The sequence below is a fragment of the Phoca vitulina genome, unplaced genomic scaffold (genome assembly GCF_004348235.1).
Source record: "Phoca vitulina isolate PV1807 unplaced genomic scaffold, GSC_HSeal_1.0 scaffold2, whole genome shotgun sequence".
Lineage (NCBI taxonomy): Eukaryota > Metazoa > Chordata > Mammalia > Carnivora > Phocidae > Phoca > Phoca vitulina.
The window spans coordinates 12,610,564-12,637,615 of record NW_022589705.1 but is presented as its reverse complement, the minus strand read 5'-3'; the positions used below and the strand labels follow the sequence as shown (position 1 = coordinate 12,637,615).

The 27,052-nt window shown below is 40.6% G+C and overlaps 1 protein-coding gene across 11 annotated transcripts in view; it reads left to right on the top strand.

Moving 5' to 3' along the window:
- NTNG1 (netrin G1) overlaps nt 1-27,052 on the top strand; it is a 313,944-nt gene that overhangs the window by 218,066 nt on the left and 68,826 nt on the right. For all 11 annotated transcript variants that reach the window (XM_032422306.1, XM_032422322.1, XM_032422297.1 and 8 more), the window contains 2 exons: nt 14,118-14,290; nt 26,439-26,465. In XM_032422306.1, the coding sequence (XP_032278197.1) occupies nt 14,118-14,290; nt 26,439-26,465 (200 nt within the window). The remainder of the gene's footprint in view (nt 1-14,117; nt 14,291-26,438; nt 26,466-27,052) is intronic.

The window sequence follows — 27,052 nt, the reverse complement described above, 5'->3', positions numbered from 1 at the left end:
ATGTCCGTCACCCAGCCACCCCATCCCTCCCAGCTCCCTCCACTCCAGCAACCCTCAGTTTGTTTCCTGAGATTAAGAGCCTCTTATGGTTTGTCTCCCTCTCCGGTTTCGTCTTGGGCATTTTTCAAACACAGACCAAACCCTTCACATTTCAAAGAAATTAGCCCTGAAAGCCAGTGAAACCCACCTAAAGTGATTCAGCTGGTTAGTGATTAAACCCAGGTCTCTTGATCATATATCATTTGACTCTAAAATATGACCGTGATCCATGTTAGATCATGTGAAATTCCCCTTCTCATGACACTTCACGTCTCACACATTTGGTGCAGCCCCCACCTCTGAACGTTTAATCATGTAGATGGAGAGACTTTGATGATGACAATATTGACAAATCGCATGGACAACTACCATCCAGTTTTTTTTCCCTGACCATATCCTAGCTGTTGGATCATTTGAGAGCTCATTGCTGTTCTTCATTTCTATTCTCGGAGTTTTTTGTTTCTTTGCTGTAGAGCCTTAGTTTCCAATCATAAGTGACACACAATTCAGGTCATCGGTCACAGCAAGTAAGATCAGCCTCTTTTAACAGATGGGTTTTTTCCTTTCCCTTCTATTTCTCTCTCTCTCTTCTTTCTTTTTTTCTTCTTCTTCTTTTTTTTTTTTTTATCTTTGTACTTCAACTTTTCCAAGGCTTGCTAGCAAAAGTAGGCCACCAAATAAGGGGAAAAAACAGAGGCTTTGCTAGGTGCACTCTTCTCTATTGGATATTATTTTATTTCTCAGAAAAGGGAGAATTAGAAGAAAGCTATTTCCCCCAATTTTCCACACCACCCATGGGAATCTAATTCAATTTCCTCTCAAATTCTGTAGTGAAAAGTAAAAATACAGAATAAGGTTGCTCTCCTGTCTTCTTCTGCACAGGTGTGACTTGATTGTTTATTCTTAGTCATAAAACTGTTTATTCAGGCTGATTCATTTTTAATCAGATTCTAATATAATGATTTGAGGAAATAAGACCTTTTTTGAGTGGATAAATGTATATATTTAAAAGATTTCAAAACTTCCCTGACAATTCTAACCTGATAGAACCCTGAGGTATCAGATGGCTCTCAGCTCTTGAGCCAGAACCTTACTGAACTCTGTGGCTTTGCAAAGCACAAGAGAACTTTAGGTTTATTCCTGCACTATTTTTTCTTTTGTCCTAGTTCCTCCTAGAAAAAAAGGAGAATTACATTTTTTAACCCAAGAAGCATATGAGAAATTATCATGGTATAGCTCACATCAATTGGAAGTAAAAAGTAGGTGGAAAAAAAAGTATTTCACTTATGTGGTTCTATAAAGAGGAAAAAAAGAAATCTAACTTAGCAGTTGTTGACTGGAAACCACAAAATGGGCGAGTATGTGTGAAAAGGACTTGAATACATCAACAGTCTTCATTATTGCTTCTTATGTCAGGAATCTATTCCGTTTCTAAAAATAGGAAAGCTCTGTTAAGCAGAGTGGGACTTGTTTTCTTCAACTGAGAGCACGTGGGGAGGTCGGCAGGCCGGGGCTCGGTGTGTAAGAACACCATCAGGCCTTAGTTTCCTTCTAGGTTCCAGCTTGCCCATCACTGAATGAGCTCCCATTCTTATGGCCATAAAGCCAGAAGGCCCTCTAGTATTTCTGTCTGGATCCCAGATAAGAGAAAGGAAGAAAGGGCAAGGTGAGAGGGGTTAAAAAAAAAAAGCAGAGGAATGATTTCTTGTAAGCTGCCCCTTTTAAAAATCTTTCCAGAACACGCCTCCTAGTGACTTCTGGTCACATCCCATTGGTCAGACTATATGACATGGCCAACTTTAGAGTCAGGGGAGCCAAGGAAATGAGTATTTTAATTTTCCCATGTGTTTTATAGAGAGAGTCAAGAGAGAAAGGGATGTAAAGAACTTTTAGATAGCCAAGCTGTGGATTTGCCATCTCTCTCCATAATAATAGCTAACATTTCTTGAATACTTACCATCTACCAGAATCTGTGATATATACTTTACATGGGCTACTTCAATTAATCTTCGTAGCAACCCTATGTTATTGCTACTAATAACAGTCCATGTTATAGGGAAGGATACTGAGACTCAGATGGAGACACCCACCAAGCTCATGGTAGAACTAGGACTTAAACTCTGACCCTTTGTCTCCAGAGTCCAAGCTCTTAATGTCATGTTGTCCTATCTCTCTTATAGAATCTGGTTCCTTGAACAATGATCATCTTTATTTCTGGGACTGGAGATCCCTAAATTTTCTGTTTTCTCAAAAAGAATTAGAATGTAAAGGTTCACCATGCATATCTTAAATATCTAGGGTCATCTATTAGTTGTTAATGGGCCTTGGGTTGGTTTAGTTTTAATTTAACAAGCTCTTTACCTCCCAATCTCTAGATTGATTGGTTGTGCAGAGAACAGTGGCAGTCTCCGTTGAGATAATTATCTTGTTATGTCTTTTACCCTTCAGCACCTCTTATCTAACCAGATTCCTCATGAGTGTAATAAACAGGTCACAGGGCACCATCCTATACCTACTCCAATCTTGGACAATGCATAATCTCAAATTTATAAGCTGCTATTTTTATTTTATTTTATAATCATGGTACTCTAGTCTCCCTGGCAAGCTTCAGAAATAGAAAAGGGCTATTTTTAATATTATCTAAAAGAACCAGTATTTTAGTAAGTCATGTAATCTGATGCTTCACTATGGGTAAGTTTAGGGTTTCCAGTAAGGTTTAAGTGGAACTTCTAAAGGGTTTCTTAAATGCCATAAGGATGTCCAAGTCATTAGTTGCTTAAATGTACAAGAAGGATTTCTGGTCCCTGTCACATCAATTTTGGGGGCAAATAAATTATGTATATTTTAAAAGATGGTAAGATTCCAGTGTCTGTGAAGAACTGATAAAGATCTCAGGCTTTATTTTATCCTCCCAGAGAAAACTGTGTAACTGTATATTTCTTTGCTTAAGAAAATCAAGGGGGCACCCTGGGTGGCTCAGTCAGTTAAGCACCTGCCTTCAGCTCAGGTCATGATCTCTGGGTCCTGGGATCAAGCCCTGTCTAGCTCCCTGTTTAGCAGAGAGTCTGCTTCTCCCTCTCCCTATGCCCCACCCCCGCTCATGCTCTCTCTCTCTCTCTCTCTCTCTCTCTCTCACTCTCAGTCTCTTTCAAATAAATAAATAAAATCTTTTTAAAAAATCTAGACCAATCACTTTTCAAAAATAATTCTTCCAAGAACAAAATTCAGGAGAGGAAAGCCCCCATCAACCAGGGGCCTTATTTAGCTACTTGGTATATTGTAAAGGAGTGAGCACAAAAGCTATGTGGAAACCTGCCCTCTGGGTTTGCAGGGCATATAATAGAGTACTAGCACCCCTCTTTCTTGTTTGCTTCTTCTATAATACAGGAATGCAAACACAAGTTAGATGTCCAGCCTCTTTGTTGGTCTGTTGTGTGCGGCTGCTTTCCAAAAATTGTTATAAGGAGATATCTATTTCACATTGAACTTCGGCCATCACGTAGTTTATAAAAATAAATCTTCTGAAAACATTTTTGCTTACAAGTGGTAACTACTGTCAGACTCCAGGTTTTATTCATGAAGGAAGGAATAGAAGAATGCTGGAAAGATTTAAACCCCCTCTTTCCTCATGGGATCAGGATTAGACCAGACCCATTTGATAGTTGAAGATCTGGTCTTTTGCTGTAAGATAGAAGTGATAATAGCAATAGCTTATATTAAATTATTAAGTGCTTCCTACGTACCAGGTGCTGTGTTCAAATATAAGTTCAGATTTGTGTAAGAGAGACTCACATTAGCAGTGCCTTAAACAAACTAGAAGTTTATTTCTGTCTCCTTTCTTTTGGGAATTAGGTGCTGCACAGCTGGAATGGTGGCTCCGTCTGGACCCACCTTCCTCTGACGGCAGTGAAGGCTGCCCGATGGCCCGGGTTCCACTATTTGTGGTTACTGCCATGGTCCATGTAGTCCAAGGTGGCTTAACAACATGTTCATGTTCCATGAAGTAAATTAGAAATGGAGGAAGGAGTGCAGCCCAGTAGAGTATCACAGACATAACTCCCACTAATAGGCCAATGGTGGAATGTAGTCACATGGCCATTCCCTAGCTTGAGGAGGTGCTGGGAAATGTAGTCTTTATACGTGTGGAGTGTGCACCCAACTAAAACTGTAGTGGTGTGGGAAAAGGAAGAATACATCAATTAGCAGTCTCTGCTACCTTGTACTGTATCATTTAAGGCTCCCAACAACCCCTCAGGTAGGCATTTTATGATCCTCATTTTACAGAAGAGTAAATTGAGCTGAAGGAACTTGCCTAAGTACCTGCTAAAGCCAGATTACTAGACCTCAGGGCCCAAACTCTTATCCACTGTTTTCTGTCATCTGTTTTGGACAAATACCATATTTCTTTTAGTTTATTTTTTCATTTATTTAACATACAATTTGGTGGTTTTTAGTATATTCAAAAAGTTGTGCAACCCTCACCATTATTGAATTCCTGAACATTATCATCACTCTACAAGAAAACCCCCATCCATGAGCAGTCACTCCCCATTTGCCCCTCCTCCTAGCTCCTGGGAATCATTCATCTACTTTCCATCTGTGTAGATTCTCCTATTCTGAGTATTTCCTGTAAAGGAAAGCATACATTCTGTGGCTTTTTGTATCTGGCTTCTTTGATTTAGCAAAATGTTTTCAAGGTTTATCTATATTGTAGCATGTATCAGTACTTCATTATTTTCCCCCTAAAATAATAGTCCATTATATGGATATATGACATTTTGTTTATCCATTCATTAGTTGATGAATGTTTAGGTTGTTTCCACTTTTTAACTATTATGAATAATGCTGCTATGAACATTTGTGTACTGGTTTTTGTGTGGGCATGTTTTCAGTTCTCTTGAGTAAAGACCTCGAAGTGGAATTGTTGGATCATATGATAACTTTATGTTTACCTTTTTGAAGAACTGCCACATTGTTTTCCAAAGTGGCCACACCAGCTTACATTCCTACCAATAGTAGATGAGAGTTCCAATTTCTCCACATCACTGTCAACGTTTCCTATTGTCCCTCTTTTTAAATTATAACCATCCTAGTGGATGTGAAGTGGTATCTCATTGTGGTTTTAATTTGTACTTCTCTAATGACTAATGATGATGATTTTTTCATGTGTTTGTTGGCCATTTGTATATATCTTCTTTGGAGAAATATCTTTTAAGATCCTTCACTCATTCTCTAACTGGGTTGTTTTTTCGTTTTTGTTTTTGTTTTTTGTCCCTTTTATTATTGTAGTTGTAACTGCTTCTTATATATTCTGGAAATAAATACCATTTTGACTAATAAATATAAACAACTTTTAATATAGTTAAATTATTTATTATATGATCTATGAATCTGCCTGTCAGTAGACTTGACAGAATTCACAAACAAAATGTCAATTCAGTTTGTGAGTACAGCTTGAGCCTTAGTGCTAGTCAGGTTTAGGCCAAAGAAAGCCAAACAGAATATAGGTGGAAGAGAGTTTTGCACAAGGATCATGCCCCATGATTTTAGTTTTGCTGTTCATCAAGATTTTGACACACTGGTGACTCAGCAGTGCTTCTCAACCTTTACTCTGCATATAAATCACCTGGCCATCTGGTTAAAGTGCAGATCCTTCTTCAGTGAGTCTGGGGAAAGCCTGAGATTTGTAACAAGCCCTCCGAGTGATCCTGAACCGGCTGGTCCACAGACCACAATTTAAGTAGCAAGTGTTACAGTGGAAGTATCATATCACTGTTTAGAACCACAAGTCTAAGTCTCTCCATGAACCAGTTTGCTTTGTTCTGCCTCAAATAGAGTGATGTCCTAGAATGAACCTGGCCTTCGGAATTGACTCTTGACTACCACTTACCAGAAATGTTTCTTTGAGCAAATAGCTTTACTACTCTTCCCCACACTTTCCACATCTGTAAATTACAGGTACTTATACCTCCTTCTCCCAGCGGTAATGAGCATGAGGTGAGATAACATACGGGAGGCACCTATCACGGTTCCAGGTGTATAGTGGAACGTGGTAAGTGTTTTCTTCTTCCGCCTGCCTTCAGTGATAGGGGCTGTCCCTCTGACCCTTCACTGCAAATACAGCATTGTCAGGGGAGAGACAACTCAGTGTTACCACCCTATTTTCCTATATTGTCAGGATTAGATGGAATATTGTTACCAGAGTCCAGATCTTGGGCCCCACAATGGTAGAAATGAAGCCAGACCCAAAGGTCAAAGGCGCAGGCAAGGCTGTATTGAGGCTACAGCTCGAGCTGCACAGAGACACCACACCAACACACAGCACTTAAGCCAGCCTCTCTGAACAAACTGGAAGCCCTGCTCATATAAAGGTCCCCTGGAAAGTTCCCACTCGGGTCCGCTAGGCTACTAAGGGATAGAAAAGTGCCTTGTCCTGATTGGTTGGTTTTGGCAGGCAACCCAGACAGCTTATTGGTGCTTTTTGAAGCGGGGGTCTTTCAGGTTTGTGGAGCCAGGTTGTTTCTCTTCCTACAGGATAGGGCTGCGGCTGTTGTTTTTTAAGTTAGGCTTGTGTGATGGGCCGCATCCCGGCTCTGCAATAACAGCCCACACGAAGTGCCCCAGGCGCATGATGTTTCTCATGTGGGGCTTGTTCCTATGGTCCCTGGTGGTCTCAGTGGTACCCTTTTTATGGTCTGTAGTTAGTTTATGTGCATTTCATCTTATTTACTCAACAAATTGTATGTTCTTGGAGATTAGGGCTCTATGTCATCTTCTGGTTTTGAATCCCATCGGCCTTCTCATGGCACTATCCAAAGAATTCGTTATGAATTAAGGCTTACAGAATGAATCAGCCCATTCCAGTGATGGTAGTAGGAGTAGTAACTATAGAAATAATAATAATTGAAACTAACATTTATTAAGAACTTTGTGTCACATACTGTCCTAAGGGCATGCGTACATTATCTATTCAATTCCCAAAACTGTTCTTTGAAACATATCCATTTATTGTCCCTGTTTTCCAGATGAGGCAGCTGAAGCCTAGCCATACTTAGAAAGACAACATTCCATTTTTGGTGGTAAGAGCAGAGTTCTGGAGCCTGGCTGCCCACGGTCTAAATCTCTGTTCCATCTCATACTAGCTGGGAGAGGTGGGTTTCTTAGCCCGTCAATATGCAAATGCATCATCTGTAGTTAGTGCTAATCCCACAGTACTATTGTGAGGTTTGTACAAAATAATGTGTGAAATATGCAAAAGCGCTGAACACAATGCCAGGGACTTGGAAGTATGCAGTCAACATTAGTTCTGTTTGTTTGTGTGTTTGTGAAGTCGCTTATCCAATGGCCTCACAAGTCAGTGGCGAAGGTGGGATCTGATCCCGGGCCGTCTGATTTCATAATCAATAACTCATAATTTCTAAATGATGTTGCTGCAGATCCCCTATTGCAAATAATGTGTTGAGGTGGAAACCAAAAATTCATGTGTCAGAGTGAAAAGAGAAAGGTCAAGGGGCTGCAGAGGCAGAAAAAGTATGTGAAAAGCATTTTATAATTTATCACCTTTTGAAAAAGAAATCTTCAAAGCTCCAGTCTTTGTGCTAACTCATTTTCTAAAAGCATTTGTGTAGCTGCTGACAATCCAAGGCAGGGGGTACAACCAAAGGCTGATGGAGGCTTTGTAAGGCCTGAAACTGACACCCTTTGGGGCTGGAGGGGTGCTCTCATTAAGGAAACCCCTTCACTGATTAAAAAAATGCAAAAAGGGCGCCTGGGTGGCTCAGTTGGTTAAGCGACTGCCTTCGGCTCAGGTCATGATCCTGGAGTCCCTGGATCGAGTCCCGCATCGGGCTCCCTGCTCGGCGGGGAGTCTGCTTCTCTCTCTGACCCTAACCCCTCTCATGTGCTCTCTCTCATTCTCTCTCTCTCAAATAAATAAATAAAAATCTTTAAAAAAAATAAAAATAAAAAAATAAAAAAATGCAAAAATATCTCATTTGTGAGAATTATACAAAAGCACATGACCACATGGATGCATGGCTAGGTCTTCCCCAAGCCCTTGAAAGGGCCCTGATGCTAAACTTCATTCACTTCATGGTGAATCCTCCTCTGGCACAAAAGTAGCCCAATCCCTGACTTGCAAGGCAGCAAGCCTGGCTTCCCTTCCTGTTTTGCTTCAGAAAGGGCCAGTTCCAAACTTCTCTGTCTTGGTACCTCTATTTGAAACACTAGTAATAGATTATATATATATAGACCTCTAACTCACAGGAAATTCTGGTGGATAACATGCTTCCCAGAATAAATATATTAAATTATCTTTAAAGAAACAGGCAGACTGTATGGGTTTTTCATACCTACTGGCAGGTGGCAGAGATCTAAACGTTGGAGCCTTTTTATAAGCAAGATTAAATTGACTCATGACAGCTGGTCACTAAAATACAGGAAGTGCAGACCTGGTTGAAAGCAAGAATACACGGGTTTTCATCACTTGCATCACAGAATAGAGCTCACTCTTTTTGTAAGTCTGTCTTAGCAATGCCCTTATTTGACAGTGTGTGCAGTTTGTCACTTACACACAAGTGGATCTTCCAAGTACAAGCAAGTCAATTCTATCTGCAGTATCTTGGTGTGAGTTCTATGCGTGTAAACAGAATTGGCAAATAGGCTTGGCTCTCCAGAACATCAGATATTTCACTGCTAGCAAAGCCTGTTAGGTCTCCATTCGTGTAGCTCTTCCCCCGCCCACTGTGACAATAGACGTGGGAGCGGGATGACCATGGAAGTGGATAATGAATCTGTCACAGACAAGTGGACGCCACGGAAATCTGCCCTCCACCCCATCGCAAGGCTGGAGGTCACAGCCCCAGGAATTGAGAGCAATCTCCCCGCATTATGACATCCATTTTTTATTTTTTTCTGCTGGAGGAAAAGCTACTCTGTCAGGGGCTCTAAATAAAGAATTTCAGCATCTGATTGGAATGGGGTGATGTGAACAGACCAAACTGTGGATAATGAAAGGGAGCCATTTTCCAATACCGACCAGTGTTGTGATACCTCAGCATCTACTCTCACGTGCTCAGCCCAGGCACAACAGTCGACATGAGGATGGAGGAAAGACAGCCACAAAGCTGGGCTAGGTCGACAGATTTACTGCTGGGGAAGTTCCAGTGTCCGCCAGGGCCCAAGCAACATTGCCAAACTGCCTGAACCAGGCCGGTCATCCCTGCATGAGAAGTTGAAGCCAAAAGATGCACATTCCAGAATAATTATGCCATACAAATGCTCTGCTTTTGGGTTTTTTGTTTTTTTGTTTTTTCCTCTAAACTGTGTTATTTTCCTGAGTATTTCAGACATTTTTTTTCTTGTGTTAGGTTTCAGGCATTTGGCAAATTCTCTGGAGTTTAAATTAAATAGTGTTTACAAAGTCTTACCAATTTTATAGAGTTCCCTTTGCACATTATAAGGTTAGTTATGAAAACCAATGATAAGGGCATGTGGCAGTTTTCAGCACACATCATGGACTGTTTAATTGAGTACAATGCCTATTAATTCTCTATTTTTAGTCCATTACCATGCCAGACATAGTAGGATGGACCCATGAAGTTCTGGCTTTCAGAGAGTCTACTTGCTTATTAATCATTTGTTTATCAGTCAAGTGTTTTTTAAGTACTTATTATGTGCCGGCACCCTGACAAGTGCTAGGGGTGTTGCACTAAATAAGGCAAACATGACTGTGGCTTCCAGGCATTTACATTCCAGTACAGGTGAGAGAAGAAGAAGCAATGACAACACGGTTTATGTCTAAGGCAGAGATAGCTTTATCATGTGACTGGCCTTGCCAGGGTCACAGGAGCACATAGGAAAGGCATACTGGTGGGTCAGAGAAGCACTCCGATAGTTGACCAGTGGATGGTTTTTGAATGTCATTTAGGAGCCAGGCACTGAAATTTACAAGCTGACACCTGAATGGTAAGAATTTTGTAGATAAGAGAAGTAGAGATAGTAGAGTAGAATGTTCCCGGCAGAAGGAAAAGTTTATAAGATCACCTGAAGTCAAAGTGTGAAGAATCGAGTAGTGTTGCTAGTGGTGGAGATGAGACCGGAATAAGGAGGAGACACCAACTTCGAAGGGACTTGGAGTCCACGTTACAGAGTTTGGACTCTATTTTGAGAATAGTGACAAGTCTTGCAATGGTTCTAAGCCAGGATGACCCCAGTATTTTTGTATAAAGGATTATTTTGACTGTTGTCTTGAGACTGGGCTAGGGAGGAGCATGAGTGGAGGCAGTAAAGTCTGTTCAGAGGCCATTGTAATAAAGCAGATCAAAGATGATGGCGATCTCAACTAGGGTGGTGGCAATGGCTAGAACTGTATGTATTTGAGAGTTATCAAAGAGGAGGGATCTCAGAACTTGGTGAGAGATGGAGCAATGACAAGTTAGATAGTCTAGGAAAGAAAGAGGGAGGCATTCTCAACCAGCTACCTGAAAGGTGATGCAATGTACTAAAACAGAAACCCCAGAAGGAGGAGTAGGAGAGGCAAGCCTCAGAATTCAGTTTGGGATCTGTTGAGTTTGACATGCCCAAGAGAGAGCTCCATGATGGAAATATAGATACAGGATTTATCAACATGTCGATCAGATAATCTTCACCTGGTAATAATGGAGGGAAGGGTTCTATGGATCCCTTTGGGTAACAGAGAATCTCTGAATCTCCTAAAATGTTTTCAAATGTTTAAGCTTATTTTGCATGTGCTTATTATTTCAGGGTGGGGGAAGATTATGGAAGTTTGCTTTAGAATGCAAGTTTGCTATAACTCAAAGGCATTAAGGACCACAGAGGAAATTGAAGGGACAACCTGTATTAAGAGTGTCCAAAGGGGGCACCTGGGTGGCTCAGTTGGTTTTGCGTCTGTTTTGGCTCAGGTCATGATCCCAGGGTCCTGGGATCAAGCCCCACATTGGGCTCCCTGCTCAGAGGGGAGTCTGCTTCTCCCTCTCCCTCTGCCCCCACCCACAGCTTGTGTTCTCTCTCTCTCTTTCACTCACTCTCTCTCTCTCTCAAATAAATAAATAAAATCTTAAAAAAACAACACCAAAAAAAGAGTGTCCAAAGAGAGTCACTTAAGCTGACGGTGCTGGGCCAGGACCCCAAGAAGAGAACATAAAGAGAACACAAAGAAGAGGGTTCTGAAAATGAGCTTGACAATCCAGCAAGGACAAAGCGTCAGGGGAAAGGGAGTGGTCCACAGATTCAAATACCGCTGGGAGGTCAAATAAGGCAAAGAAAAGTATCCATTGGATTTTCAACAAAGAGGTCATGGCTGATCTTGGCAAGAGAGGCCATGGTTGGTGAGAAAGAGAAAGTGAGTGGGAGGTGAAAAATGAAAATTCAGGTATAGGAAACTCAAGGAGGGAGAGGAGAGTGCTAAAGAGGTAGCTGAAAAAGAAGACCAGGGTACAAGGTGGGTATTTCTTCCCTTAGGATGGGAGAGATTTATGCAATGAGTCAACATTTTAAAAGCTTAAAGAGCCTTTAAGTACCAGCCAACCAACCCAAATACACAGAAGCATTTAAGGAAATCAGAAGATCGAGCTCAGGGTGTCTACAGTGAGCAGGATAGATAACAGGGAAGAGTGAATTGAGTTGAGCCTTGAATGATTAGCTTTTGAACAGGTGAGGATGAACCATTAATGAGAAGAAATCTGAGAGAAATAAGACTAAACAGTCACCTATTCTTCTTTCACCTTCTATTGTTATTCAGAGAATATTTTCTCAGCAAATATAAAGTCTTTAAAATGGAAATTGCCTGTAACTCAGAAAGTGACTACAAGTATGAAAGTATTAACAGTTAAAAGATATTTAATCCAATTTACAATTACTACTTATATTCTTGGTCTTCCCATATGAAACAAGCATACTCTTTGGGGTCATATTGTGCATTTCCTCACTTGGAATTTTTAACACCAGATAGGGTGCTAAATCAGTATAGGTTGTTGCTTTTGTCACCTAGGTTTCTAACATCTTCCATATATAAAAACACACCCATAAATAAAGGTGCTAATGTTGGAACAGGAAAGATCCTTTCATAAGCAACTTAACACAAGTGACTCCCTGCATAGAAGAAACTGTTATAAGATCTAGCTCATAATTAAACACTGTCTATTTCACTTAACTGAATTATTTTTCTCTTATCTTTTTAGAAGACTGTACATGTTAATTTTAAAGGTTCTGTCCATGTATCTAAATTGAATAGGTATTGTTTAAATAGTAGCCTTTCAGCTTATTACAATTTATAACTATACAGAGGGCAGAGTATAGCTACAAGTATTGCAAATTGTAGCAGACCCCTGATGAAGGAGAAGTGTGATCTTATCCAGGGAGGTTTGAGAGGGGTGGGGAGTGGGCATTAATTTAGGGGCTACACCTTTTAGTTAGAAGAGAGCCCAACAGCTCTCAGTAATAGTCTTGGCCATTCCTTTACTTCCTTGCCGTAAGTATGGGTCTGTGTTCCAAACAGATCATCCGTGTACAAGACAGAAACTTGGATGTTGCTATACAGACATTATAGAAACCAACATCAGTTCTTTTTTTTTTTTTAAGATTTTATTTATTTATTTGACAGAGACACAGTGAGAGAGGGAACACAGGCAGGGGGAGTGGGAGAGGGAGAAGCAGGCTTCCCGCAGAGCAGGGAGCCCAATGCGGGGCTCGATCCCAGGACCCTGGAATCATGACCTGAGCTGAAGGCAGACGCTTAACAACTGAGCCACCCAGGTGCCCCCCAACATCAGTCCTTAAAGAATCTTATTTTCCTACCTAAGAAAGACTACTGTTACTTTTTCCAATTCATGACATCCCCCATAAAGGAAAGCAAATGTAAAGCACTACAAACTTTCCTTGTCTTTATGAAATTTGGCTTTCTATATTTTTGTCCTAGTTCTGGAAGAGGCCAGACCAGTTTAAAAATGCACACACATCTACACACACACACACACACACACACACACACACAGTTCTGACAGGTCTTGATCCTTTATCCACCGTCTCGGGTGTCCTAGTTCTCCCCTTTGTGTGGACACATCGCTTCCTGCATACACTGTTCTGGCCTCTGGTCATGGTCATCCTGTCAACCTAGGTTTTACTTTTCCAGAGGACGCGGCCTGTGGGCTTGGGATGTTACAATTTATAACCTGCTACCTCAACAAATATCCAGTGGACCTTTGCAATTTTACAGTGCAAGACTTTGGATAGGGGAATGTATTTTTGTGGAAATTGCATATTCTATTGTTGCCTCTCATATATCACAGCTCTCTGCAGAAGCACCAAAGGCAAGGCATTTGCTAATGACCTCAAACCCCTGCCACCTATAGTCTTTTTTATTTTCTAGGCTTCTAAGCATCTTTTATCTGAGTCATTTGGACCATTTCTGAACGACCTCTGTAATTACCTTATTTGCCATGACTAGAAAATCTAAGGACTACTCAGATTGATTAGAGGCCTTGGTGGGAAAAACTTTTGTTCTGGGGTAATGTCATTTTAGAGCCCAGAATGTGGGCACTATGATTATGATCTCTGTGGGTCTATAAAATAAGCCTGAATAGCAAATCATCTTCATGGTTATCTTTCCTTTTAAACAAGTAAGAATTGTCTTTCTGGTTTAAGGAAAAACAGAAGATAACATTGCTCTTCAAACCCAGACGAAATTGTCATAGATTTGCTAATATTGCAAGAAAACTGCTCACTGGTGGCAATATTTTGGACACCTGTTGGGAAACCCTTGATTTTGTAGCACATTTGTCTTACGGGACCTTCAGGCCCCCACTGAACATAATGACTGGTATTAGGATTCCTCAAAGTGTGGTATGAGACAGACTGTGTCCTAACCCCACCCCTTCCCCCTTGTTGAAAAGATTCTGAGGGTAGGGCCTACAGATCTACATTTTGCCCAGAGCCTCTATAGAGTGCAAGCACTGCAGGGTGTACGAGCTACCACCCCAGGAGATAGATGGGTAAAGCCTCCGTGATCGCTAAGACCAACTTGACTTACAATGAACTCTTCTTGTCTCTCCTCTGCTTAGGTGCAAATGTAATCTCCACGCCACTGTGTGTGTGTATGACAACAGCAAATTGACCTGTGAATGTGAGCACAACACTACAGGTCCAGACTGTGGGAAATGCAAGAAGAATTATCAGGGCCGACCTTGGAGTCCAGGCTCGTATCTCCCCATCCCTAAAGGCACTGCAAATACCTGTGAGTAACTTTGCTCTCTAACACTGTATTCTGTGCAAGATGAGCTGATAGTTCCTCTCAATTTCACTTGCAATTGTGCTTTTACTCTTACGGTTATCCTATTCCTCTTCAAAATGCAGCTAAAGCGTTAGTTTCTATTTCACCACTTGTAAGCACATTTTCACACTCAGATCATCTGTTAAATTCAGTCTTCCAACATTCACATCAAATGTGTTGGGAAATGATGGAAATCAGGAGAAGTTTTTTTTCTAAGTGGATGAAACAAGAGATATTTGTTTTCCTCCCCCAAATTAATTTCCTATTAAAATAACAACAGCCTTCAAAACTCCCAACGGGAACTTAATTTTAGCCATAAGCAACTCGGGAAATTCTCTAAATGTTTCTAATCCCATTTCCCCTACTGGATAACTTGAGGGATGCTTTGTCCAGAAGATGCTTCCCTGTCTGATTTTGACTCTGGCCTAACTTTGCCCGGTGAAATAATTGGCTTTTTCCAAATGCCAGCAGCTGAGGTCATGCCTGGCATGGATCCTGTCCGTAGAAGCCACCTTCCGATACGGAGCATGACTGTAGGCCTGCAGGTACCACATTAAGAAAAGGAATGTCCAAGTTCAGGTGAAAAGAGCACAGGCCTTATCAGTGCTTCCAGGAACCATGAGAGATGCCCCATTACCATTCATGTGCGCCCCACTAAAATCCCTGAAGATCCAGAGGAAAACATGCCCTGACATGCTCAGGGAGAGACATGGTTATTTCCACAATAAACTGCCCAATTCCATGGATGGACCCATTAGCCACTTGCAAAAGCCCCAGGTTTGCCCTCTTTCAAAAGTAGAGGAGGGGTGAAGTTGAGAATATACCCATGAAGTGAGAAGTAACAGAAATAGCGGGATAGTGAGCAGCAGGAGAATGAGGGCTGGAAAAGCCACTGCTCTGTGCGAGGCTAAGAATGTTATCAGGTTCTTCAAAGCAGCAGCTGTGAGAAGACAAAACCTAAAAACTAATATCACAGGATCCAGGACCTTATCAAGTTAAATGTAAGAGTAATGGAGCGAGTAACAAGCCATGAAGTATGGGGGCATGAAATTATGATAAAATTTCTATGAAGCAGAAAAAAATATTCTTCAAAAGATTAAAAAAAATCCCTATTTGTAAGGGTATTCAGTTTCTTTCTGTGTTAAAGAAAAAAATGGACAGTCTAGCTCCTAAAATTAATACATAAAGCTCTGTTGAGCAGAAATGTTGATTTTTCAAGGCGATTTTATTAACAGAGACTCTTTTGGCTGTCCTCAATTGTTCAGGCCCATAGACTCATGAATTCAGGAGGAATCATGAGGTTATTTGTTGGTGAACCCCTCTGGCTCGCTACCAAAAATCCCTATCACCACACTTGTCATATTTACTTTAAAGGTTTCCCTAAGTGAAAGTGGCTCCAATTTCATTTTCAGTGTCTGCTGCTTCTTTAGTGGGACAGGACAGAACCGAGGAAGGTTCACAAACACTTGCTAGCATTCTGGCTCAACCTCCGGGCCGGCCAACTTGTCAAGGCGACCAGAAAGCCAGGTGGGCTGAACTGCGGCTTCATTGGCTTCTAGTTTCACACGACTGTTCTTCTACCCATAACTGAGCTTCAAAGTCTTGTCTACTTCAAGACATTTCACTGGGGACCCCTTCTTGCGCCAGCCAAGCTTTTTCACTGCAATGGATATTTTTGTTATATTCTCCATGGAGATGATGTACCCCGAATCTTTTGCATATTGGAGAAGATCACCAATTACTCCCTGGCCAAAGGAATGCAACCTCTTGCAATTTTCTTTGTGGACTCCATTGCCCACCTATCCCTTAGTTATTACTCGCCTTCTCTAGACTTTTTCCCATTTTTTTTTTTAGATTTTATTTATTTATTTGACAGAGAGAGACACAGCGAGAGAGGGAACACAAGCAGGAGGAGTGGGAGAGGGAGAAGCAGGCTCCCCACTGAGCAGGGAGCCCAATGCGGGGCTCGATCCCGGGACCCTGATCATGACCTGAGCCAAAAACAGATGCTTAATGACTGAGCCACCCAGGCGCCCCCCCTTTTTTTAAAAATAAAATACGAAGGTGACAGAGGGATACAATGCCCAAGGAGGCTCAATTCAATGTTTCAGTCTTCAATATGGCAGAAATTAGATAAAGATTTTAGAGATGACTGCAGTGGTTCAGTCTTGCAACGGAAAAGCCTTACAATGGTAAGAACCCCTAAACTAAATTTCTGAAACATCAGATTGTGCTTTAAAATGTCTAAGGCTGGAAATAAGCAATTCAGTGGTTTAGTACACAGCTTACAGGATCAAATACAGTTTATCTATTCACTATCTGTGTGACCTTGAAAAAGTAAACTAACCTCTCCAACACTCAGTTTCCCATCTGTAATGCGAGAATAATAGCAATTCTTACCTCATAGGGATTTTAAGAGAATTGAGTAGGCTACTGCATGTAATGTGTTCAGCATAACACCTGTCACAAAATAAGTGTTCAAAAATAATTTTAATTTTAGGATTTTTTTTCATAAGGCATGCTTGTTCATTATTGGACAGTTTTAATTGTTATAAAACCTATTTCTTAGTAGTTCACCTGTTTCTTGAGTATCTCGTAATTTCCAAAGAGTTTTTTCTCTTTAAGTAGTAAAAGAGCTATACTGACGCCAGTTTCTTTTCTTCTCCAGATTAACATCATCAAATTCCATTTTTATATAATAAGATTTTCATGTCTTTTACTGGGTTGCTTGCCCTTGAAGTCCTCTAATTTTTTAGTGTGGAGATGTCAGCCAAGCGTGGGACTTCTGGCACTGACTCTCATTTCATATCAGCTTTTTCTTACACATATGCATACATGCTTGTGTGCACACATGCGCACACACACAACTCTAGGTGGTGCATCGTGAGTCATTTAAGAGGAACGCTTAGGATATGCCATATCCTAATACAAAACCCAAGAAGTATAAAAAGAGTGGCTACAATCTCTGAACCCTCAACATCAACTCCTAAATGGCCTAGAAATGCCATGCATCCTGGATAATCTCTTGATTTAGCAGAATCTCAACAGCCAGGATCATTTTTTAATAGGAAGGTCAGTTTCTGCCCGCTCTTAGCAGAAGAACTCAGAGAACTTCATTAAACCAGGAACTTAAAAGATCTCCCTTCACAGACAGTTAACCCACCACTCAGAGGTACCCTGAACCAAGACTTTGCCAGGAATCTAGGACTTTGGAAGTCCTGAATTCTGGAGCATCTTCAAGACCACTTTTGTGAGGAGTGTATAGAGCTAGGAGAGAAGAATACAGAGCCCTAGCATTCTAAAGTAGAGCCGTCCCTATACTCTGTGAGACACATCACATGTCCCTATGCTTTTCAATACAATGACTTGTCAAAGGCAGAAGTAATAACTCTTGTGATTATATCTTTATACACCATGCTTTTCCTTGGAGACCCAGTGTGTTTTCTTGGCCTTTTAAAGCCATATGTATATATATATATATATATATATATATATATATATATATGAAAAAATGTTTTCCTTATTTTTCTACAAAGCTTATGCTTTCTCTGTAAGACATCTTTCTTCTCCCTGTTGATCTTCATTCTATTTCTGATAGTATTCTCAGTGTCCTTTGAATTTCATTTCTGCCTTCCAAGTAGATAGCAACTCTGTCCAACTTCATGCTTCGTTATGATTCACTTGATTGCTATTGTCCAGCTCATGAATAAAAGTATTAAGTAACACCTCTTTAAATTTCTGATCCTTATGGAATAACACACAGTATTTTTCTACATATAGATGCCGAAAACTCAACAATCAAACTTTAGGAACTATAACTTTAAGAAAGATACTATAATATTATCTACACCTCTGCTTCCAAACGTGTGTTCTATGACCTTTTAAAGAATTCAATGGCAAATAAGTTTGGAAAATGCTGTAAACTATAAAGACTCTAAGACATTTGGGGCACCTGGGTCGCTCAGTCATTAAGCGTCTGCCTTCGGCTCAGGTCATGATCCCAGGACCCTGGGATTGAGCCCCACATCGGGCTCCCTGCTCCGCGGGAAGCCTGCTTCTCCCTCTCCCACTGCCCCTACTTATGTTCCCTCTCTCGCTGTGTCTCTCTCTCTGTCAAATAAATAAATAAATAAAATTTAAAAAAAAAAGACTCTAAGACATTCATATTACCTTATTAAAAACATCTGAGAATCCTATAGTAAAGTAACCTATTTTACCCTGTGTTTCCCAAACATAACTGACCATGGAACACTTAATAACTTTCTATAAAACACTGTTTTGGTAACCTTTTGCTCTAAACAATTTCTACAGCATAGTGATAGAAATGTCATGAAGACAGACAGAAAGCCCATTCAGTTCTGCTGTGTTCAATCTTTCACTTTCTTCTTACCTACACAGACTAATATTCTTCAAAGAGAGAAAATTAAATTGGTCTGACATTGACATTATTTGTTTGTTCAGAAATCCAACTTGAATTGTTACACAATATCTAGGGCTCCTCTGAGTAATGGAAAGTAATTTGATGATCGTTCTATTATTTTCTCTAGTATTAAATTCACATTGACCAATTTATATTTTCCCAGGTGTGCACATGTGTGTATCATTATCCAGACAATTTCCTAAGTGCTTTACATGCATTAGTTCATTCTTAACTCACAACACTCTTATAAGATAGATGCTATTAGTTTCATTTTATAGACGTGGAATCTGCTGACTGCTGAGCGCAAGTATCTTGTTTAAGGTTTCCACAACTAGTCAGGGTGAGAAGGAGGATTTGAACCAACGTATGTCTTGACTCCAAGGACTGCACATTGACTATATTGCTTCTCAGGTTAAAGTTCAGTGACTTCCTCTGTTCTCCACTGGGGTATGAACCTTTTGACACCTGCTTAAACAAGCCAGTTTTATCTAAACTTGATCTCTCCTACTTCTCTTCCTAGATTTCTGCTTGTTATTTCTTTGCCTTCAAAGGCTCCCTGTCTGCCCTTGCTTTAAATTTTCAAGCTCTCCACCCCGCCTCTTCTCAGTCTACAGTTTTTTTTCCTTGTCCTTTCCATCTATTCCTGTGGTTTTAGTTCTTAGTGATACTGGTTTAATAGTAATCAGTCAATTATAGTCTGGAATCCTTCTTGTGAATCCAGACCGGTTTTTCCACCTGTCTACGAAGATCTCAAAGTCAACATGCTGGATACAGGATTTATTCCTTTTTCCAATTGCCTTTCTCTCACTCTTTATTATAATTCTCCTTTTTCAAGACTGCTCCTCGATGTCAACTCCTCAGTGCAGCCTACCTAGATCCTCCCAGGCAAAATCAATTGCTCTTTTCACTCTAGATTCTTGATAGTGTATGTACACTTACAATCGGTTGACTTTTTATAACCAAAATTGTAATAATAATAATAATGGTAGCTTCTATTTATTAAGTTTACCATTGGCTTTTATACTTTGTGAAGGGCTTTAAGTGCTTTCTTACATTGAATCCTTACAACAGTCCTCATGGGGTATGTACTATTTTTATCCGCATTTGACAGATCAGGAAACACAGCCACAGAGATTAATAGGTAAGTTGTCCCAAGGTCCCACAGCGAATGCATTACAGAAGAAGATTTAAACTCAGGTCTATCTGACTTCAAGAGCTAAAATGTTAGCAATTTGAGAATGGGACCATACTGTATTCCTGACCTTTATAAATGTCTGTGGAATCAACTCTTTGGTCAATGAATAAGTAAACCTAAATAATGCTGTAATGTGCACATGGATACATTGAACTCCCATCTATCTTCCCATGTCTCCTAGAATGTGTGGTCTTCACAGCTCAGCAGCTCTAACACAAGGGTCTTCAATCTCCTACAAGAAGAGTCAGCTATTTTAGAGGAAATAAAATGGGAAAAAGACTCACTTTTTTTCCATTGGTGCTCATGGCTGGCTGATCTTCACAGACCTCCCCAAAGGGCATTCATGGCCTCAGTGACTTGAGCACTATCAGGCTCTGCCCACCAGCCTTTCAGGCTCAGAACCCCGATTCCATCAGCACAATAAGAGAGCACTTTCCTCTTAGAACCTTATGTATATGAACCTAGCTGCTGGCCCAATATCTAAAACCAGAATACCAAATTATGCATGTACAACCACCAATCCACAATCCTTACCTGAAGCTCATGGGACCAAGTATGATTTGGAATTCAAAATTGTTAGGATTTTGTAATACATATATTGTAGATGTATATTATAACCATACCCATAGCACAATATGGGATAGCACCACTTAATTAAACATTTTAATATTTCTGCAGCAAACCCATGATTATTCTCACCTCATACCCCTTCCAGTCAGGTTATGCCACCAAATTAGTTCAGAGCACGATATGTTGTGCTGCAGGTGAATTTTAGGGAGAAAAAAAACCTTTTAGTTTTCAGAGTTGTTTTTTGTTTTGTTTTGTTTTGTTTTGTTTTTGTGTTTTGAAGATTGGAGATAAATACAATAAATTAAGGGATAGTATAGAGTGGTGGTTATAGGCTCAAGCTCTGGAACCAGGACCTCTGGATTCAAATCTCAGTTTCCTTCCCAACTGATGATCTTGGGCAAGCTCTTTGTGTTTGGAGTTTCCCCCATCTGTAAAATAAGCCTGAGTGCCAACCTCATAGGGTTGTGATAAAAATTAAATGGATTAATACATGTAAGGTATTTAGAACAAAGGCAGGCACATAGTAAGCACACAATGAAGTGAGATGCTATTGTCATTATAATTTCACTGAGATCTAACGCATGGACTCATCCCAGCCTGATGAGTAAATTCTCCCTTTGGAAATAGCAACTATCTAGGGACGTAAGTTGTGTCCAAATCCCAATGTATTCATCCAGAATATGAAATAACTGTGATGGTATTCAGAAGAGTTAAGTCCATATGACCAGTGTATTCTCTCCCTTGTAATTAAGACTCTTTGCAGAGCCAGATAATAATCAGAAGGTTGCATGGTAAGCATGGGATCAGGAAAGTTAAATGACTCGAATGCTAATAACATGAGGCTGAAACCTCCTGACACATCCATCCTACCTCAGAGTCAGCCTCCCTAATGCCAACAGAACACTGAAGGTCTGAGAATTTACAGATTATCCCTCCCTCTTCCTGAGACAATGGTAGGCCAGCAGGGCTACCATATGCCTGAAAATGCTCCTCTTTCTACGCTTCCCCCTTCTGATTGGCTGTGCTCCCGTTCTTCAGATATGTCAATAGGTTACCTCAGGTTTATGTCACCTCTGTCAAGTCTGTTACACACACTCAGGTCCTAGGCCCCTTCTGTTGCTGTAAGATGACTTTAGCTGTCTTTGATTGGATCATCTATATGATGGTTTCACAGTACAATTCTGTGAAGGCAACTTTATTTCCTCCACTTTCAAGTTCCTAGTAGACAATTCACTGTGCTTCCTATCAACACAGTGGGACCAGGGACTGGGGCTGGAAGGACATTGGAAATCACTCCTCCAGAATACAAATGAGGCTGCAGAATGTTTTCTTCCTCATCACCCACCTCTTCTTTGACTGGGTTTTTTGGAGTTATAGCTCCTGATGGCTGCAGCCTGTCTTCTTCTGAAGATCTAGTCATCTACTTGATGGGCTTTTTTCAAGCCATCTATCACAACAGGGGCAGTATTTCCTCTCAATCTGAGGCATGCCAAATCTGTGTCCCTTCTGATTTCCTCCATGAAAAGCTGCTGACTTTGCACTGATTCTCAGAAGAAGCTATGGCTTTTAGCACTACATCAATCTTCCAACTGTAGTAGAATTCCTTTAAAACAAACATTAAAATAAATATAGGAGTGGGGAGGGCCAGTGGAGGAGGGACTAACCATAAGTGCCTATAAGCTGAGCACCTGCTCATTCTTTTAGCATACAAAGCCCTTTGGCTTATTCAGCATGTATGTGTGTCTCTGACTGAAGTAGCATTTCTCTTCTAGAAGAAGCAGTAGTATTAAACTCATATGGCATGTACTGCAGAACCTTCTGGTGAAGCTCATGCATACCTGGGCTTCATTTCCTCAGTGCAAGGTTAGCAATGTCTCAGCAGACAAGAATTAGGAATTACCTGTTCCAGTGTTGAATATAAAGGTGTTGACTTGGACAAGGCTCTTGCTTCTGTTTGTGCCTTCAGTTTCCTCTTTTGTAAAGTGAAAGGCTCAATGAGATTATTGTTTAACTCCCTTTCTGCTCTTCATTTTAAATTACTCTTTCTGAATTAGCTTACCTGGTATCTTGCTTCCTTTCTGTCTACCTATCATCTATTATCTTTCACAAGTATTTTTGAGGTTGTTTCAGAGATGGATTTAACCTAAGAAGCTTAAATTTCAGGATTCCTCACAAGAATCCTTCTAAACTTTAAAAAAATCAATTTCTATTTAATTTTATATTTTAAAATTAATATTCTTTTTCTCAAAGAGACCTCCCATATTTGAATATGCTTTAGACACCACAACATCTGTATTGCTCCAGGTTGGCTTAGGGAAAAAGACAAATACAAACAAGAGTATCCAAATAAGAGTTTAAAAGGAAGGTGTGAGAGAAGGAATAGAGGGGAAATAAGCTAAATATGAAATGAGTTTACCCAGTTGAGCACCAGGTTGCGTTTTGAGCCTCTGCACTTTCTGGAAGGCAAAGTTGTGAGGGGCATCTGTACATCATATAACTCCGGCTATTGGAATGGAGGAAATGTTCAGAGAGAACAAAAATATCCATTCATACTGAACGCCGAGAAATGTTTCAGTGGAACATTTTATATGGGACAAGATCATACTATGACCAAAAGTATTTTCATTAGGATAGAAAATTCTTGGTAACAAGTGATAAAGTTTTGCTCAAATACACATTGAGCAGCTCTTCTGTATCAGGCATTGTCCCGGGCAGATACTAGAAATACAGAAAGGAATGAGACATGGTGGTTGCCTCTCAGACCTCTCAGGCAAACACACAAACAATTATAAATATAAGTCGGTAAGTTTCTCAGGGAGGCCTGCACAAGGAGGCGCGCAATCACAGGGAGTGGCTAATTCACATCAGGGAGATGAAGAGGAAGGGAAGAGATAACTTCCAAGCTCAATTTTTTTTTTTTTAAGATTTTTATTTATTTATTTGACAGAGAGAGACACAGCGAGAGAGGGAACACAAGCAGGGGGAGTGGGAGAGGGAGAAGCAGGCTTCCCACAGAGCAGGGAGCCCGACGTGGGGCTCCATCCCAGGACCCTGGGATCATGACCTGAGCCGAAGGCAGATGCTTAACAACTGAGCCACCCAGGCACCCGTCCAAGCTCAATTTTTAAATGTAAAAATATTCTTTACATAACACTTGTCACTTGCCAACGTGTGTCTAGACAGCTTTCCTGTGCATAATCTGACTCTCATTCCCATAGTTTATAGGCACTGTCACTGTTGTAAGATGAAATTGTATTCATTGATTCATCCTTTTGAGAGCCCAAAGAAACCCACCTTTCATGAAATGAATTGTAGCCTTCTTGTCTTATTCCTTAGGCATCTGGAAGACTCCTCACGGCTTGCTTGTAGCCTTTTTAATGGATGTAATGGGTTTATTAAATTCTTTAGCTGTGTATAGGGAACGAAAAGCAAGGTGTTTGGACATTACAATAAGGACCATTTGGGGAAAGAAACGTAACATTTGAAAACATACTAATGGGCATCCCCTGGTGTCCAGTTATTGGCTACTTCAAAAATCTTTATCCCAATGAGAAGCTTAAAAATCTTTTCCAAGCAATTCCCATTTTACAGCAATGGAACAGAAAGTGACTCACATGGCAGCACCTCACAAAATTGTAAGCCACAAAATGAGGAAGAGGCTGAATTTTAAGCATCCAAAATGTTAGGTGATAGAAAACATCTTCAGGAGGAAAATAGGATCTCATAATGGCCTCGCTTGGCGAGCTCTGTATAGCGGCAGTGAACATTTCTCCCTGCACCGGCATCCCCAAAGGAATGGAAACATTCCTGCACCTTTCTAGAGCATTCGGCCGCAGCAAGTACTGCATCAGTCTTGCAGGTTTGCTCTCCACTGCCTCTGGCCAAACAGCCTGAGAACTTCGCCTTGCATTATGCATGGCCCTCTAACTCCATGTAAGTTTGAAAACACCCGGAAAGTCTCTTCCTGCCACCCCAACTCCCATTGTCTTTGACGGATTACGAAAGGCAAGCCGTTCCAATGGAGCCGGATTTTCAATCACGGGGAAATTTGGAGCTTCTGCAATTGATTCTAAAATTAAGATGCTGCCATCACACCTCACTCAACAGGGGATTTACAAAGAAAAAAAAAAGGAAAGATTCAGTACCAAGTCACTGTCACGCTGCAGCAAAGAGAGTTGGCTGAAGTGTCGGGTCAGGAATTCAGCAGCCCTTTGAAGAGATTGCATTCAGCTCAAAATTCAGTTCAGAGAACAGAGTTAAAACACAGAAATGGAAATCCAGATTTCCAGTTTTGGTGGAAGAGTGATCAGTGATTAAGCTGAAGCACCCTAAACTCCGTGCATTTAAAATCAAGAGATTCTGAATGTACTTAATAGATAGAGATAAAAATTTCATTCCTTCCAAGGTTTTTTTTTAAAAAAATCATGGTAAGCTTTAATTCCTCCTACTCCCCTCCCCATTAAGAAATAGGAAACTAGCTCTTGGGTTTAAAGACTACAGGGCTCGAAATCTCTGAGTAAGGTACAATGATTAAACCTGTTATGTTATATGTTAAATGTTAAAACAAGCAGAGGGCAGTTGTTCGAAGATAAATACGAAAATAGAAGTTTAATGATTCTTACGTTTACCACCTGTTAGGGGTACACTTCAGTGATGTGGAGAACAAGCTTGCACAACTCATTAACAGCTATCACTTACTGGCTATGTACCATGTGTCAGACCTTTTTATGGATTATTTCATTCAATCCTCACAGCAGCCCTCCGCAGTGGATATTATTAACCCCTTTCAGGTGAGGAAACAGGCCTAGAGAGGCTGGGAACTTGCCTGAAATCACCTACCTGGTCCATAGCCAAGCAGGACTCTCCCTCGCTTCTGTCTGAGTCCCATCCCCAGCTCCCATCCGCAACGTGACCCAAATTTATCGGAGAAGATGTGAATCTCTGACTCTCCATCAGCAATATATATCGTAGTGTTGTTTGCTTGGTGAACTGACTGTACCAGTAACAGTAATCCATAGCAAAGACGGGTAGAGTACCCACTACCCGCCAAGCAACACCTTGAGTACTTTACACACATCCACGTGTGTATCCTTGCAACAGCCCTAAGAGGTAGAAAACCAAGCATAAGCAACTTGCCCAAGGTCACACGGTCAGTGAGTGTAAGAGCAAAGCCTCAAACCCAGACTGCCTGCCTCCTGTGCCCCTGCTCTTGGCTAGGAGTTTTCAGGGGACAGACTAAATTTCTGTCCACGTTTGTACCAAGTCCATTGCATTCCAAAATGGTCCCACCACCTTCGCACAACCTGTAAATTGAAGTGGAAGCTGGGAGAATGGATGAAGTCCGTGATCAATATGAACAACCTAATGTATGCTTGAATTATTCTGCTCAATTAAGTTTCTATTACAGAGTTTAATGCACGTATCCGACAAGTAAAAGAGGACTAAAAATGATGGCTCTGTGAAATTAATCAAATAAAGAGCCAAGTGACTTTCAACAGCTAACATATGCATCTCATAACACATCTAAAGAGATCTGGTGCATACATGGGTATATTTGTACAGGTCCACATAGTGTATATCTGGCATTCTATGCCCAGAACATAAGCCTAGTTTAAAATCTGTTTTGAACCACGTACAAATGTTCATTAACCTTACAGGCAGGCACAAAATGTTTGATATCATGAAGCTGTCTCGAACCAGCTGTTGAAGTTGAGCATTAATTTTCCAACCCTCCTAAGTTTGGGAGTTCCAGAATGAAAGCAAAATGGTTTTGATGGATGAATAGATATCTTGCTTTTTCTGTGCGTATTTCCTAATGATCTGAATGCTATTAAGTGTTAAGTTTCTGAGATGTTTATATTAAGTTAAAGATGGCATGTATTAATAACTGTCTAACAGTTTTTCTTTATTGTTTTCTTTCTCTCCAGGTATCCCCAGTATTTCCAGTATCGGTAGTAAGTAAAAAAAAAAAAAAAAAAAAAAAAAAAAGTTACGAAACCAGGTCTAGGCTAGCTTTGTTTCCTTGTTGAGCTCCTAAGATCTATTTTCCCAGTGTCCATTTCTGATGTAAGAGGGTATTTTCTTTGTGAATTGAACTGTTGTGTGTGTTCTCTGCACAGACAGGGTGAGAGCACAGATAAAATAGTTATCAAAGCATCACTTCCCCGTGGATATGGCAGTACCATGGCTCTCCTGACTGCTTTTGACCAATGAAGGAAGGCTACCTTTACGGAGGTGTAATTACTTAGGTAACCCTAGCTCATTTAGCAAAAATATAAATAGTCCTATTTACCCATACTTAGTAATGGACAACAAATTGAACTTTCTCCTTAGGACTGGATATGGATCTCTCCCATAATTTTTAAAAGCAGAGAATGAATACCAATGAACGCTTTAGGCATATTCATTAGAACCCAGTGAAAACGCCATGAAACCAGAGGGAGGGAATTTTAGTAATTTATTATACTCCAGTCTTTGTGAAGGCCTGAAAGAGGCAGGTTGGTGATCATTAGTCTTTCTGGAGGAATGAAGGGGAGAAAAA